Source organism: Lissotriton vulgaris, unplaced genomic scaffold, assembly GCF_964263255.1.
Source record: "Lissotriton vulgaris unplaced genomic scaffold, aLisVul1.2 SCAFFOLD_2360, whole genome shotgun sequence".
NCBI lineage: Eukaryota > Metazoa > Chordata > Amphibia > Caudata > Salamandridae > Lissotriton > Lissotriton vulgaris.
The window spans coordinates 99,105-116,337 of NW_028254721.1; the positions used below are offsets into that span (position 1 = coordinate 99,105).

A 17,233-nucleotide genomic window follows, 5' to 3' on the forward strand; every position below is an offset into this window, starting at 1 on the left:
TGTAACATTTGCCGAAGGGATTTGGGACCATTTCGTAGATTTTGGAGCTCACAGCCGGATTACAGTGTGCCGCTTTGGGTGTATGGCTGATCACACTGCAGTTGCAGCGACAGTAGGTGTGTTGTGGCAGGGCTATTCAGAGGGCAAGTGCTACCCAATTGTTGGAGTTCTGTGTTACATTTCCAGTCCAGAAGCATTTTTGGGCGTTTTCAGCAGATTTGGGCTACTTCTGGTCATTTTTATAGTGTATCTAAAATGGTTAAAAATCATATAAAAGTACATAATATTGAAGTAATAGACCAGGAGGATTCTTTAGAATTCTCTAATTTGGTTCTCAATTTGGATGTGTAAATGGTCAAGTATTCAGTCTGTCAAGTATTGCTAGGTGAAGCAATCGCTATTGATATGATGTGTGATTCTGGAGCTCCAATCACAATTATTTCAGACACTCTGTTTAATGCTTCTTGGGGTGGCACAGCAGCTTTGAAAGAAGCTGATGTTCATCTCACGGTTTATGGGGATCAGGACATAGACACGCTTGTCTATTTTGAGCAAGATGTCACATGTTTAGGCAGGAGGGTGTTTACCAAGGTATATGTTGCAATTAAAGGAAGGCACATTATTGGGGTGCGGACCAGTCTGTAGGGCTGTCTAATGGTACATGTCTAAATACTAGGAATGAGGGCATGCCTGCTAAATATGTGTTTTTGTGTTTTGTGCAAAGGGGGAAGTTGTTGTACCTTTGGCCTGGTGTTATTTATGGGATACGTGCTTTATGAACAAGCAGCTCTATATACAAGTGTTATGGCAGAGTTTTTGGCTCTATTTAGCAGTGATATAGATCTTAGTCTTGCTCACATCTAGGATAGGTATTCTTAGCCTGTGTTGGCCCTTTTAAGCCCTTTCTTCCAGACCTGGAAGAGGATAGCTGCTTAGTATGATGATAGATCCCTTATTCTTGACTCTAACCTGTCTATTGCCTATTGGCTTTGACATACTTGCTTATATTAGACACATTAGTATGGTTTATGTAGGTATTCTGACAGAGCTAAGTGGTATTTCATTCCTTTCAGGCCTACAGGCCTAGAACTAGAGGGACTCCATCTTGATGAAGCTGAGAGGCTTTTCAGGGTAAAGGTAAAGTTTATAGTTAAGGCTGTTGTTCACTTGGAGAGAACCGGTCTGGGCCAGCCCTTATCGGTAGGCTGTATTATTCTCTGTGTCGAAGACACCACAAAAGGCTGGCCAGCTGGGTGTGTGTCCTTGATGCGAAGTGGTGCAGAGATCTGGTGGGCGGCAGGCTGATGGCTGGAACTTTCCATGAGGAAACAGCATTCTATATCAGTGAAGTGCAGAGGCGGAGCCAGTTAGTCGTGTTGAGGTGGAGGAGTGGTAAGCAGTCGAGTGGAGTTGGCAGAGAGAGAGGGTTCAAGCTGGAGAGAGCTGAGTTGAATAGTGAGCTGGAACTGAAGGAAGCAGTCAGAAGCAGTTACTTATCAGGAGGAGGTGTGAATAGCTGGAGTCTGAAGTAATGCCTTTTAGAAGAGACGGAGGAGAGATCGTGGACTAACCTGTGGTTATTTGGACATTGGTGCAGAGACAGAGTGAATAAGCTAGTGGAATGAACGGTGATCAGAGCGGCAGGAACCATTAGATTGAAGCTGGAAGGTGGAGACAGTTCGTGGGGGAGAGGAGTCCAGTGCAAAGTGATCAGCGCAGAGGTGTACCCAAGAGTGCAGGAGAGAGAGAGAGTCTGAGATGAGCCAAGGCACAGACGAGAGAGGAACCCAGATGACAGCTAGAACAAGACTTCACACTAATCAGGTGATATCCATTTCATCACATTAGTTTACTTTACACTTGCATCTTAATCTTGTTCTTATTCCCTAAGCTATTGTATGTTTAATCCTTTTTTTCATCAGCGGTGTGTTAAAGTTACTGCTAGTTATTGAGACCCCATAGTTTTGTATATGCATACTTTATTATTGTTACAATAAATGACCCCATTTTAATTAGTGAATTAGTGTGCATGAGTTTTTTTATGATAAAGCTATCTTAGCTTCTAGCCAGTTGCTGTTGAGCCACTGATGGATCAGAAGGGAGTAGGAGCGCTTAAATCAAGAAATAACTCAATCCCATAGTGTGTATATCTTTGTCCCCATACAGTGAGGGTAATCTTCTGTCCTGGTAGGTATTACTGTTTGAACAGATGCTACCCCTGATCAGGTAAGTAATAGTGAGGGAGAGAGGAGACCTGCAACTAAGGGACCAAGTTAGTACACCATCCCATAATGTTATTGTAGTAGCAGACCCTTAGTGAATAGACAGAGAGCTGAAGGTGTTCATAGGAATGTGGTCGTCGTTGATATGCGGCGTTAGTGAGAACGCTGGGTTGGATCACCAGCGTGTATACCCACAGGATTGTGGCTTGCGTAAGTGAGAGCGTCAGGGGGGAGACTGACGTGTAGGTTTGCCGGATTGCGAACCGTTTGGAAATAAGGGAGAGCACTGGGGCTGCAGACCCACGTGTGTAGACACACCGGATTGTGTGTCATGTCTGCCCTGAGGTAGATCAGTCTGGGTCTGAGTGGCCGCGAGACTAACTGATGTATGAGTGTGGTGTAGGGTATGGATATTCTTAGTAATCAGTGAGTATTCTTAGTATCCCTATAGATTTAGTGGTGTTTTTAATAATATGAGCTTGTATATTGCGAGTTCCCCATCCTCAGGTAGGTACCCAGGTGCCTGGATAGATGGTCCTGAGGAGGGATGTGATTACGTTCTGGCTGGGTTGGAGGGGCCCCTAGGGGCTGATCCCATCTAATCAGAAAATCCAGCCATGACATCTGGCGTCACGAACTGTTTACTTATCCTGTGTGCCTGGCCATGTGCTTAGAGAGTTTCCCATGTGTTGTGGGGGAGTGCCCTGAGCGCCAGACATGACATCTGGCGTCACGAACTGCTTTCGAATACTGTGTGTCCTGGCCATGTGCTTAGAGAGTTTCCCATGTGTTGTGAGGGGGTGCCCTGAGCGCCAGTTCCATCTGGCGTAATGTTGCCGTTTATGTAGCCTGTGTGACCTATGGGCTTGAACAGTTGCAGCGTGAGGAGATTGCATTACATCATGGCATTTGGCTTATTCAGGGTAGAAGGAATGGTTTTCATCTTAGTGTTTAAACTGTCAGGGTTGAAGGATGGCATTACATGAGGGAGCCAGTTACATCTTTGTGATGGTCCAATTGTATAAATGTGTGTAAAAAATGCTTTTAAATTGTCCATTAAATTGCTTGCTGCATCTGCTTATGCTGTGCAATGTGTTCATTGTAATATGATTTGTGGAGTTCTTTGCATATAGCTCCTTGTAAATATGGCTTGTGAATAGCGCCATATTAATGTGTTTTGTGAGGTGCATGTTCTTATGTTGAATTGCTGTGTTCCTTGTGCATTGCGCCTTGGATATGTTGTTTGTGAAAAGCTTGTCTTGTAAATATGGCTTGTGAATAGCGCCATGTGGTAATGGCTTGGACAGGGCATGTTATCATTACGTTTGGCAGGAGAGAGCTGGATCTCTCTCGGGTGCTTGGGGATAACGTTTTGAAAATGTGTGTACGTGTTATCTGTAAACGTGAAGAGATGTGCTCATGATTTTCCCATGTATCTGCAGTCATTGGGAATTGATTGTGCTTGAGCTGCCAAAGGGTTAATATCTTGAATTGAGATGGCAGTCTTTATTTTTAACATGCTGTTAACACGCATGGTTATCTGACCTGACTATAAAAGTCGGTGTATTATTTTAAGGATTGGTGGTTTGATTTTGACTTTTATTGATTCCTGGGTCTGCCTACGTGCTTTGTCAGCTTCTTGACGGAAGGGTAACATCTTGTGCTTTGCGAAGGGTTCTGTTCATTTCACATTCTTTTTGAAATGCGTCTACGAATTTGTGTGGGTTTACCTTGGAACTGATGACTTCATGTGTCTGACTTTTAGGGGTCGCTAGGTTATAAATCAACCAGTCGGATTGAGATAAGGGTTTGCACGGAGAGAGCTGTGTTCTTTTAAATGTGCTTCTTAATATGCATCCATAGACGTGTGGAGAATTATTTTTGAATGCATGATTTAAAATGAGTGAAATGTTAAGGAGGTGGCCCGTTAGAATGCATGCTACGGGCTGTTTTCATTAATTATTTCTTTGAGGGTTTTCCATTTAGAAAGGAATGTGCTGGTTGCAATGATCACAGGTTGAGAATAATCAATCTTGCCCGACAGTGCATGGTAACATGTGCTTTTAATTAGTGAAAGGCAACCGTGTGCTTTTAAAATGTATTTGTGTTCTCATTATTATTTTCCCAAATGCAAACTGAACCTTTTTTTTTTCTAATGTGACTGTATGCAGCAAAACCGGCATTGGTAAGTTAACCAACTCAGTTAGAAAATAAATAGCTGTTTGTTAATATATGAATGTGGCCCTTTTATTAGGTTGAATTGAAAAGTTTGCGCTATAAATTACACTGTAATGCAATATTACATGATGCCCCTGGTTGAACAAAATACAATGGTGAAATGTGCCTGCATTTTGTGTTGTTTTAAAATTATTTCTCTTTCAACAGCTGACAATATATGTTTTTAATACCTTGCACGATAAACATGCTGCCTTTTAGCTGAATTAGTTAGACAAAAGTCTTTTTAGAAAGTGGAGCTTTTAAGTAGCAGTACATTGTAATAGAATTGTTTTTTTTTAAAATGCTAGCTTTCGTTAGTTAGAGAAATCAGGCCTGGGAACAAGCTTACGAGGAATTTGTTTGTCGACCTTGGCAGACCAGCTGGTTTGTGAAGACGGGTTTTTTCCTCTGCAGGCTTCGACTGCAGCCTGTCCTGTTATGATTGGCTATAATCCAATTTTGTTCTGCGGACGGCATGTTTATGTAAGGGTGGGGTGAACTCGCTCTTCCTGGCTGTCAGCGCGGGCAGCTTCATTGCCTGCTGATAAGGGATTCTTGCAGACTCTTGGCCCTTGGAATTAGTTAGATACAGTAGGCTTCCCTGATTAGAAACTAGAGATGCTTGCATCGAGTGCTTGGCAGTGCCTTCCCCTCGCAGTGAGATCAACTTTTGGCAGTGGTTCAAATTACTTCACACTGTAGCCTGGCTCCTGCGTATTCTGAAGGGAGGGGCTGTCCCATAGAGGATTAGTGTATGAAATCGGCCCTTCTGGCTGTGTATGTAAAAAAATTAGATTTTGCCCAAACTAATAAAAAAATATGGTTTTAATTATGTCTTGACTTTAGAAGAATGTTTTTAATTAATTAAGTTTTTTCCCCGACAATGAAAAGCACTTGGGGTGCTTTTTAAATGGAAAATTTTATCATGCAAGATTAATGATACTTGTTTTCTTGTCCTAGGATTGCTGGGTTGTGGTGTTGGTGTGTGGGTCGGCTCCCCCCCCCACTTCCTTTATTATTTTAGTTTTTTACTTTCATGTTTTTATGTTAGTTTATTATTTTTGGAAGATGGAACCAGACCAGACCAGACCGGATTGGTGGTGGATCAACGGCGGAGGACGTGCTTCCTTGCTACCGGATGCTGACGCAGGGTGGTGACCTACACTGATATTCCGAAAAATAAAAACATTGACTGCCCAAATTTCCCCTGTGCTGAACACTGACTGAGCTCGTCATGAGCCTGGAAGGGGTTAAATTATATGACAAAGCCAATAATATTGTCTTCTTGGATTTTGATTATGATTCCCGCAAAAAAAACAAAAACATTTTTTGTTTTGCAAGCTCTTGGCCTGCATTACTACGAACAGGCCCCACTTAAACAAAAAGAAATATTTTAAGTACTATCTTTGCTTTTTAGAATGCAGTCACCTATTATAGTCTTTCTGCAAAACCGTTTGAAGAGAAAAGGAAACAAAAGAGAATGGTGGTGCACACATGTGTTCCACAGTGTGATGAAAACTAAGTGCTGATGATACTGTGCTTTTATATATAGTCCACTTTATATAGATATATTTCAATGCTTAGTGCCACACCAGCTATCTTGTAGAAATGGGGTTGTTTGTCTTTTACTGTTATTACAATTTCACCTTAATTGATCAAAGGGTGGTTACCCTAGACTTTAGGTTGTCCTGGGAGGTGTGCCTTTTAGTATGATTATGTATTAATGTTTGCCCAGACCTTGAAAATAATCTGTCTTGTCTATTTCTCAGATTTTACCAAAATGTTTCCTTAAATTGACCATAGTAGGTAGGCCTCATTTAGGCCCATTGTTATTTTCATCCCACAAACAAGCCCCTACACCAATAGATTTCATGAGTCATCATTAGCTTAAGTTGTCCGAAGTAGGTAGGCCCCATTTAGGCCCCTTGCTGTTTTCATTCAACACATAAGTCCCTACATCACTAGATTTCATCAGTTATCACTAGAAGTTGAGGCACATTTAGTTCCAGGATGCTTTGGATAGTTTCTGTTGTTATTAGATCCAATCTTAGATATGTTTCAGCATTCAAGTCAAGGGTGCTTTGATTTGTTTTCAGTTGGTTGTTAGATTTGTATTCCCTACATTAAGTTTCAGGTGGAATTTCCTTAAGTTGTCATTCTTTTTAGAAAGTTTTTTAGGTTTTGATTTGTTGATAGATTGTGTTGATGTTTGTTTATATAGATGTTGTTGTTTATTGATGTTCGCAAGATAAGGATCTAAGGGTGGAATGTTATGGCAGAGTTTTTGGCTCTATTTAGCAGTGATATAGATCTTAGTCTTGCTCACATCTAGGATAGGTATTCTTAGCCTGTGTTGGCCCTTTTAAGCCCTTTCTTCCAGACCTAGAAGAGGATAGCTGCTTAATATGATGATAGATCCCTTATTCTTGACTCTAACCTGTCTATTGCCTATTGGCTTTGACATACTTGCTTATATTAGACACATTAGTATGGTTTATGTAGGTATTCTGACAGAGCTAAGGGGTATTTCATTCCTTTCAGGCCTACAGGCCTAGAACTAGAGGGACTCCATCTTGATGAAGCTGAGAGGCTTTTCAGGGTAAAGGTAAAGTTTATAGTTAAGGCTGTTGTTCACTTGGAGAGAACCGGTCTGGGCCAGCCCTTATCGGTAGGCTGTATTATTCTCTGTGTCGAAGACACCACAAAAGGCTGGCCAGCTGGGTGTGTGTCCTTGATGCGAAGTGGTGCAGAGATCTGGTGGGCGGCAGGCTGATGGCTGGAACTTTCCATGAGGAAACAGCATTCTATATCAGTGAAGTGCAGAGGCGGAGCCAGTTAGTCGTGTTGAGTTGGAGGAGTGGTAAGCAGTCGAGTGGAGTTGGCAGAGAGAGAGGGTTCAAGCTGGAGAGAGCTGAGTTGAATAGTGAGCTGGAACTGAAGGAATCAGTCAGAAGCAGTTACTTATCAGGAGGAGGTGTGAATAGCTGGAGTCTGAAGTAATGCCTTTTAGAAGAGACGGAGGAGAGATCGTGGACTAACCTGTGGGAGCAGCTGGAGTTATTTGGACATTGGTGCAGAGACAGAGTGAATAAGCTAGTGGAATGAACGGTGATCAGAGCGGCAGGAACCATTAGATTGAAGCTGGAAGGTGGAGACAGTTCGTGGGGGAGAGGAGTCCAGTGCAAAGTGATCAGCGCAGAGGTGTACCCAAGAGTGCAGGAGAGAGAGAGAGTTTGAGATGAGCCAAGGCACAGACGAGAGAGGAACCCAGATGACAGCTAGAACAAGACTTCACACTAATCAGGTGATATCCATTTCATCACATTAGTTTACTTTACACTTGCATCTTAATCTTGTTCTTATTCCCTAAGCTATTGTATGTTTAATCCTTTTTCTTTCAGCGGTGTGTTAAAGTTACTGCTAGTTATTGAGACCCCATAGTTTTGTATATGCATACTTTATTATTGTTACAATAAATGACCCCATTTTAATTAGTGAATTAGTGTGCATGAGTTTTTTTATGATAAAGCTATCTTAGCTTCTAGCCAGTTGCCGTTGAGCCACTGATGGATCAGAAGGGAGTAGGAGCGCTTAAATCAAGAAATAACTCAATCACATAGTGTGTATATCTTTGTCCCCATACAGTGAGGGTAATCTTCTGTCCTGGTAGGTATTACTGTTTGAACAGATGCTACCCCTGATCAGGTAAGTAATAGTGAGGGAGAGAGGAGACCTGCAACTAAGGGACCAAGTTAGTACACCATCCCATAATGTTATTGTAGTAGCAGACCCTTAGTGAATAGACAGAGAGCTGAAGGTGTTCATAGGAATGTGGTCGTCGTTGATATGCGGCGTTAGTGAGAACGCTGGGTTGGATCACCAGCGTGTATACCCACAGGATTGTGGCTTGCGTAAGTGAGAGCGTCAGGGGGGAGACTGACGTGTAGGTTTGCCGGATTGCGAACCGTTTGGAAATAAGGGAGAGCACTGGGGCTGCAGACCCACGTGTGTAGACACACCGGATTGTGTGTCATGTCTGCCCTGAGGTAGATCAGTCTGGGTCTGAGTGGCCGCGAGACTAACTGATGTATGAGTGTGGTATAGGGTATGGATATTCTTAGTAATCAGTGAGTATTCTTAGTATCCCTATAGATTTAGTGGTGTTTTTAATAATATGAGCTTGTATATTGCGAGTTCCCCATCCTCAGGTAGGTACCCAGGTGCCTGGATAGATGGTCCTGAGGAGGGATGCGATTACGTTCTGGCTGGGTTGGAGGGGCCCCTAGGGGCTGATCCCATCTAATCAGAAAATCCAGCCATGACAACAAGTCAAGTCAAAAAGGCTTTATTTCGATAAAAATCATAAAAGCTTCACTTAAATTACATAAGTTCATTTAAAAAGGCAAAGAAACAAAGGTACAAAGAATTTGTATGCAAACAATTTAAAAAAGTTTCAGTATTCATTAAAAAGAAGCATTTCATAAATTATTTAAAAAAGAATTAAACAGTTAATTTAAGCCTTTTAGCTCTGATGGACCAAGCCCATGATAAAAACTTGGCGAGAGTACAAGCATACAAAGTGCAACTATCAGACATTAGTATGCGTAATGCCTCCGCATGCCACCTAGTGCCCAACTGACGGCATAGATGTTTAAGCCATTTCTTCCTCTGTAAGGTATACTCTCCGCATTCAAACATGAAATGCGCCACTGTCTCTGGTCTGTCTATGCATACTGGGCAAAACTCTGTTGTTTGTGCAGGCGGTTTCCACCGTGAAGAGAAGGCATACAAAGGGAGAGTTCCTGCTCTAAATTTAAAATAAAGGGCCCTATCAAAATGTTTCTCAATAACGTGTAAATAGAGTTCCCGAATTGGTAGGTCCTTGAATTTCAAAAAATCCTCAGTGAGTCTGCCCAGGGAATCGTTAGTATTCCGTTGTGACGCAATCCAATTCCAATAAAGATTCTTGAGGGTTGCCTTTGGGGGAGAAGATCTGTTTGTCCAAGCTTCATTTAGACCCAAGTTAGATAGCAAAGTTTTCATGTCTCTCAGCCATTTAATTTTGTGCCACCCTGGTAGTGACATAATTTCTGAAAGGCCTTGCGCATATTTGCCAAGTTCCTGAACTCGCCACAGGCGTGCCCATAGCAGAAGTGGCCGAAGTTTTGCTAGGTCATCAATGGGGTGACATCCTAGATCCAGCATTAATGGGACCATGGGAGTGCCTTGCGGGAGTGACATAATAGCCCTGCAAAATTTCCTCTCGGATCTTGGCAATTCGTTGGTAATGCATGAGCCCCATAACTCTGCCCCATAGAGAGCAGAACTAAGCAGCTCTATATACTGCACTCTATGTACTCAGGGCACTCCGTATTCTTTTGTAGAATTGTAATATTTCAAATGTGTTATTCATGTGCTATTGTAATTGTTCATGCGCTTTAATCATGAGTAATATGTTCTGTTTTGGGATGCCGCGTTTACCAAATGTAGCCTGTGCTTCCGTTAAGACTTCCTCTCTGGCTGACCGAGGCTCAGTTTGCATAAGCTGAGAGCCCTACTTCTTGGAAACTTAAATAAAAGTTTTCAAACGTACCTGGATTTGTATTGTATCCTTGCTGAGTGATACCACCTTCTAACACCTCCCCATCCTTCCCACCATTAACTTTGCTCTCTCCTCCACTAACCAGAGGCCTTTGAGCCAAAACCACAGTAGCCAACAGGTGTTCCTGTACTGGACAAGTACTAATTCATGCTCTCTGAACCCTGAACCAGCGAGCAGAGTGTGTTGATTGAGTCTACTGAATACTGCAGCTTAGGTTTGCCCTGGGAGAGAAAAGTCTTTGCCTGCCTTATTCATCTAGGAACTCTGATCTAGGGCCATGAAAGCACATTGTAGGGAAAATTTGAGTATTGTTTACTACTTAGGGCTGGTCGCTATGTCTCGAGCTAGCTTCACTGATTCCAGGGCACTTTGTCTAATCCTGCAGACCCTTTGCATTGCTAAGTTATAACCTGCAATATGCCTTTATCAGCATTAGAAGATGCAAGAAGGCTGAGCCTTGCCAGCTACGAAAAAGCAAACCAACCCTTACCACATTAAAACCCTTCCCACATGAAGGCTGATTGCAAAATCTCAGGCTAGCCTTGATGATTCCCAGGCTATTGGCCTGTCTTGATGGACCTCCCCATTGAGAAGATATGACCAGCAATCTGCCTCTATCAACATTAGAAAATGCAAGTAGGATGAGCCTTACCAACTAGGAAAAAAATAAAACAACCTCCTACCACATTAAAACTGGTCAGAATGTCTCAGACTAGCCTTATTGAAACCTACGCAAATGGTCTCATCCTGTTAAATCTTCAATTTGCAAAGATATAACCCACAATCTGCCTTTACCAACATCAGAAGATGAAAGTATGCGGAAACCTGCCAGTCAAGAAAAGCAAACTACGCTCTACTCCTTTATGGCTGATCCCAGAGTCTCGGGCTAACCAAGATGATTTCTGGCACATGGTCTTGTCCTGCTGACACCTAACATTGCAGATATTAACTCTAAGTTTAACTTTTCTGCTGTTGGATCAGGACTTATCCTATTTATGAGCAGATACTAGATTCCCTTAACACAGGTTATAAGATAAACCTAATGGGACGAAAAGCGATTGTTTGTTATTCATGAAAATAAGACATTTTGAATTATGAAATTGGAAGGGTCGATGAGGAGTTTTTCACAAGTGCCTGTTCTAATTTGAAATTTTTCGGCCCTAAAGAAGCTACGCAAAACATGTGTTGGCTGTTCTAATCATTTAACACTCGACTGATGAACATTATTTGACCACACTTGGGATTTTGATGACAGTTGTCTGAATGGAACCACATTCATGTATTAAACCTTATAGATCGATTATTTTAAAGAAGGAGCGTTTTTCTCAGATCATTGATACTGAATCTCAACATTAAAGAGACATCACCCAAAGCCTGCCATTATCAGCATTTGAAGCCGAGTTACATTGAGCCCTGTCTACTAGTTACTTTAAACACCCTCTAGCGTTGACCAGAAATACCTTGGTGGCCAGGTCATCAGCTGGTGTAAACTTCAGGGACTTAGCTCCAGATGTACGACCATTCCAAATTACGACTCACAATTTGCTCTCAATTGCGAGTCACAAATTGCGACCCACAATTTGGAATGTACAACAGTGTCAGAGACACGGATTGCGATTCCCAATGGGGTCGCAAAATGCAAGGCTCATGAATATTAATGAGCCACTTGCAATTTGCGACCCCATTGGAAATGGCTGGCCCTCCCAGGGATGGTGGCCTGCTGGGCTCAGCAGACTTCAATGTCTGGGACTGCTTGTCAATGAAGCAGCTTTTTTTTAAAAAAATGCAGCCCGTTTTTCTTAAAGCAAAACCGAAGGATGCATTTATAAAAAAAACGTTTTCCTTTCATTTTTTAAGGGCAGGTACTGGTCCCTGGGACCATTGCCTTCCCATAAAAAATATTTTTAGAGTCAGTCACAAAGGGGTAGGGTTCCCCCGGGGACCCCTTCCCATTTGCGACTCCATTACCACACTCTTGAAGAGGGCGGTAAATTGCGAGTGTTTTGCAACCGCAATTACGGTCGCAAAACATTCATACATGGCTGGAGTCGCTATTAGGAAGGGATCGCCCCTTCCTAATAGTGTTTGTACAACCCATGTAGGTTTTTGCACGTACAAACGGGTCGCTAACCTGTTTGCGCACACAAAAACTGGTCGTACATATGGTCCTTAGTCTAAAGGAGAAGATCGTTTCCTCTCTAGTAGTATTATATTGTAACATTTATATAGCACGTATTACTCCTGTGTGGTGTACTACAGCACTTACCCTCATGGATAGCAGGCCCGGTGTACGGTGTGTAGTTGGGAGCTGTTGTTTTTATTTAGAGCCTAGATTGGGAAGTGTTTTCATGTTGTGAGTGATGACCGCAGAGGTGCCGCTATCGTTTTATTGGACATAGCACCTGGCAGTGTAATGGTTTAGGATATCTGGGAGACAGAAACACAAATTATAAAAAATAACTAACCAGCTTAGCCACAGGGCCAGAGGGTTGCTGTGTGTAGGTACACCAGGAAGAAGGGATAATGAGAGACGATCCAGTAAGCAATATGGCGAGATGCCCCTGACAGTGATGCTGTGAGATGAGTAAAAACCATACTAAGTGATGTGTGAAGGGCTTCAAGATAATTGTAACTTATCACCTTGAAGTAGTCGAGGGACTGGAGTGTCTCAAGAACCTGGAGAGAAAGGCTGGCTGGAGCTTAGTCTCCTGGTAGGGTTGCCTGCGCCAGAAAGGTCAAAGGGTAGAGACCAGATGAAGCGTGATACACTGTTCCTCCAGGTTGTGGGTTGGGCACAAGGCAGGTACTAACAACCTCGTCCCTTATAAAAAAGAAGATAGAAAACGTTGTTTTGGAAACACCAGCAAAAATCTTCTAAATGTTCTGAAACAGATGTGGAGGTCCTTAGTTCCTGCCCTACATGTCAGCTGACAAACAATTATACATAATCCCTACTTCAATGACTACTGGAGTCAGGTGTGGAAAGGTGTTCTCGGCACACCAGGATTGTCCTTTAACACTTTTTTGGTAAGTTACTAGTTCACATTAATAACAACAACTTGCTTTTTATACAGTACCTAATACCACAAATGTTGGTAGTTTTAGACACTGTAAATAATATTAACCTCAGAAGAATGAAAGGGTGAGTGTGTCTTGTTGGCATTTATTCTTGTGAGCTGAAAACGACACCCAATGTCAGCCTCTAGCTCTTAACTCACCAAGCCAGTTGTGGAGCTTGGTTCTAGTGTTTAATCCCCAAAAGTATTCCTTGTTTGAGAACACATTTTTAATGGAAAGGAGGCCATCTTCTTCAAATGACAGTTACATACGCAAATGCCTTTGTGCCCTGCTGGGCAATCCTTAAAATAGTGAGCCATATGAAGAAAACAAGACGTGTACTTTTATCAAATACAAATACCTATATTTCTAAACAAAAGAAAGAGTCGGCTGCAATCAAATAAATATGGCTAGAGTATATAAATAATGATTTCAAGTTTTGGACTTCTTTATGCACTACCAGCACCTTACAAATAATAATAACAGTCTCAAACTTACCTTTCTTTCTGTGATATCAAAGACTTTATTGGATTTGGTTGAGATTTTGTACTTTTGTTTAGGAACCTTAATTGAGGAGAAGAAACAAACCAGGATCAGATAAATGTTTACTGCCAGAGCAGGAAAGTTGTACATTTTATAGCAAATAAAAAAACATACCCGTAAACAACATTCTTTACCCTTCAGTCATCCACGCCCCGGACGTGAAAAGAATTGGCATTAACAAAATTAACAACTAGCATTGACAAAGCTAATAGGTCTCATCCATGACACTGAAGCGCAGGCCTAGTGTCTTTGTCAATGCTTGTTTTTGAATGGTTTATTTATTTAGGCTATTTGTAGAGGGCACTTTCACTCAAGCTGTAGTCTCTAAGTGCTTAAAAAAGGGCCCTGCATTTACTGGTGGGCAAGACTGCAAGTACCCTATTTGCGAAACACAGAGGTTTTTCAAAACCTTTCAACATATGTTCTGGTTGTGTTGAGTATGTAGGAGAGTAGGGTCTGCAATCCTATGATCACCGCAGATTTTTGCGTTTTGCTTCACTGGTTTACGACTTCTCTGGCTGTGGGCCTGCTAATCAGACCCACAGCCTTGCTGTTCTCTCACTAAATTGACACGTGTACCTTGGGTGCATTTACCAATTGGTACTGGGCCACCTTATCAGACCCTGTATCTCAGGGCATAGGTGTACCCAGGGCCTACCAGGGGCTGCAGCATGTATTATGCCACCCCTGGCTGGCCACCTAAATTTGACAAAACTGGCTGCACGACAGCTGGGGCAAGGTGATGTACTCACCCTTTGCTTTAGATATAGTATACCTATATCTATATAGTATACCTATATCTAACCCTAAAATGGACACCCGTATTCCTATCAGTCACTCCTAAGGCAGAGTGCTTGGAATCGTGTGAGATGGTGCTCTGGCATGGGCTGAGCCCGGTTGCAGCTTGCGGAACCAAGTCCCAATAGCTGTTCCATGATAACGCGTACCATATACTCTTAAGTGCATTATAATCCTCGCGGTTATATGCGAACTCTGGTTTCGCTTTATCAAAACATGTCGAGTAAGGTGTCATACGAATTGGAATACTAACCCCTCGCCAATTCTGGCGACGGGGTTAGCATTCCACCCTTCTAGAGGGACACGACATGTATGTAACTGTGAACCCCGGTTAAAGTTAACTCAAGCCTCAGCATCACAAAATGGATGCTGCCACCACAGACACAAGTCTGACCTCCTGCTGCTGGGAGTCCTTCCAGCGAGGGAGGCTTGGACAAATGGTTTCCTGTCAGGGGCGGTGCTAGCACCATCCCAGACAGGGTTTTGTGTATCCTGGGTAGGCAGGGCTTTAGAGGAAGGTGACTGCAAGTGGCACCCCGGTGCTCACTATGCATAGGCCGGCTAGAACCAGTTCCAGGGGCACACCAGCCCCTGACCTGGGGAAAGTCCGGCATGGGAGAGGGGTGTAACCACCCCCCTTCCTGGTCCCACTCATGGGCAGGACCTAGTCGCGTGCCAGCCCCTTTTACTAGTATAAAGATAGGAGCGGGCCCCCTTCCAAATTAGATCATCTTTGAATCCTGAAACTACTTTCTACGAAAGGAACTCAAGACTTCTTCCTAAGATTTCTCCCTTGTGACCAAGGAGTAGTCACCCTGCACCCGCAGGCACCATCTAAGAACACTGCGGTTTGCTGCACGTCCTTCCTCCAGAATCCGACTGACCAGCACGACGAGACCCGGCTTCCCTGGCACCTCTGACCTCTACCTACATCGTAGGCTCAGCTGAGATCCGTGGGTGTGACGAGACCTCGAGGGACCGGCCATCTTCAGAACTGCACGACGCTTATCCAGCACGACCGCCGAGGGATCCTCGAGTGAGTGCTTTGGGGTTCAAGAAGCCCTGACCCTGAGCGGCTCCAGCACCGAAGTTCAGCCCCCCAGCATCCACCAGATCTGCGTGGGGCCCTTCTGCTCTTTGCTGCTCACCGCGTTGTCCGGCTACTTGCCTGCTGGCTTGTTGCCCTCTTGACGACGCTCCACGACGACAACACCGCTGGTCTGGTTGCTCCAGACTGGCCCTTGCTCCCTTCCAAAAGAGGAGCACCCCGGACCCTCCTGGTCCACTCCAGACGCCATTTTAAGTCCACCGCGTGGGCTTGCATTTGCCAAGACGTGTTGCCCCAATCCTGGGTCCAGCGACGTCGACAGCAGAGACCTTCGTGGGACAGCTCGCACCTCCATCCTGGTCGCCGACAACGCCTCCTGGTCCGTGAGACTGCAGAGCCCAGCGTCGCCCACTCACCTGGTCGAGGAGACTCCATCCTGGTGCCCATCTGATCACTGGCTAGTGATTCAGGACTTGGTCCCCTCTGCTTACAGGTGTCCCCCATCTTCGATCCAGGCTTGGATCCATCCGAATCTCTTCACTGGTCGCCTGCCAGCAACTTCTTCTTTCAGGCTCCATAGACTGCAACGAAGATTCCCGACGACTTTCCAGACCTATGCAGCCGCAGCCCCTGGGCTAGGTAACCTCAGCATTTCGGTGCTCCAGCATAGCCTCACTATCCAAGGGTCCAGATCCTTTTTCGGTTCAGCTCTACCTAGTCGGATTTGTCCGATAACACTAACTTTGTAATTTCTAGCAACCATAGACTTTGTCCCGCATCCCGCGTGAGAGTGCACACTCTGCACCCGATCTCCCTAGGCCTCCTGCTAGTAATCTGAAGGTTCAGTAGTCAAGTCCTAGCGATCCTAAAGTCTATTAGAGTAGTACTTACCTGCTAGTAATTTCGCATTCCACTTTTAGAGTATATGGTTTTTCGTGCCCCTCGGGCATTTGTGTAAACTGTGCAACTTTGCGTATTTTCATAAGAGTTTTGTATTGTGCTTAGCACCCTGTCCTCATAAAGAGTCCAGGGTTGTTGTGTTCTAAATAAATATCCTTTTATTTGCATAACAACTTGTGTGGTGTCCTTTCACTTGGTGTTCAAGGGGTATATGTGATGGTATAACAGCTGGCTTAACACGCCCTCTAGAGTCTAGCCTAAAGACTGCTCTTGTCCATGCTACTAGGATAGCTGGTCTACGGTTGACTTACAACCAATCATCAATAAGGGTTGTTTGGACTGATGCAAAGTGCTCACTAGACTAGTGAACATTATATATCAGGCCAACTTCTCACAGAGTACACTTGGTGTTCCACAGATGATCACTCTGAGCTCAAAAGCTCTCAAACCCCATATGGAGAACTTTGTTGAAGGAATGACAAACAGTGTTTTATTATGAGGTCTCAGTTTGCATGTAGGCTTGTATTTCTTTAATTTCTGTATTTAGAATTCGGATCCTTAACAATCATGTTATGTGCAGTGTAAACAGTATAAATTGAATATCTACACAAGTCCATAATTCTTCCTCAGTTAGTGCCAATATAATCAATATCCTATTGTGATTAACTGTACAATGAAATACGTCACATAGTGTTTTAAAATCGTCCTTGCAGAACCTCAATATTTTGGACCAGTCTACAAATATAAGTTCTAAAGAGCCACTTCGAAGCATCTGAAACAGGTTGGAGTTTGACCATTTCTAAAACATATAACCCATTTAGGTTCATATTATACACAATAACACAT

At 43.4% G+C, this 17,233-nt stretch overlaps 1 protein-coding gene across 1 annotated transcript in view; it reads right to left on the reverse strand.

Moving 5' to 3' along the window:
- LOC147659451 (putative RNA polymerase II subunit B1 CTD phosphatase RPAP2) overlaps positions 1-17,233 on the reverse strand; it is a 164,222-nt gene that overhangs the window by 69,304 nt on the left and 77,685 nt on the right. The window contains exon 5 of the mRNA XM_086951747.1: positions 13,597-13,662. Coding sequence (XP_086807873.1) covers positions 13,597-13,662 — 66 coding nt within the window. The remainder of the gene's footprint in view (positions 1-13,596; positions 13,663-17,233) is intronic.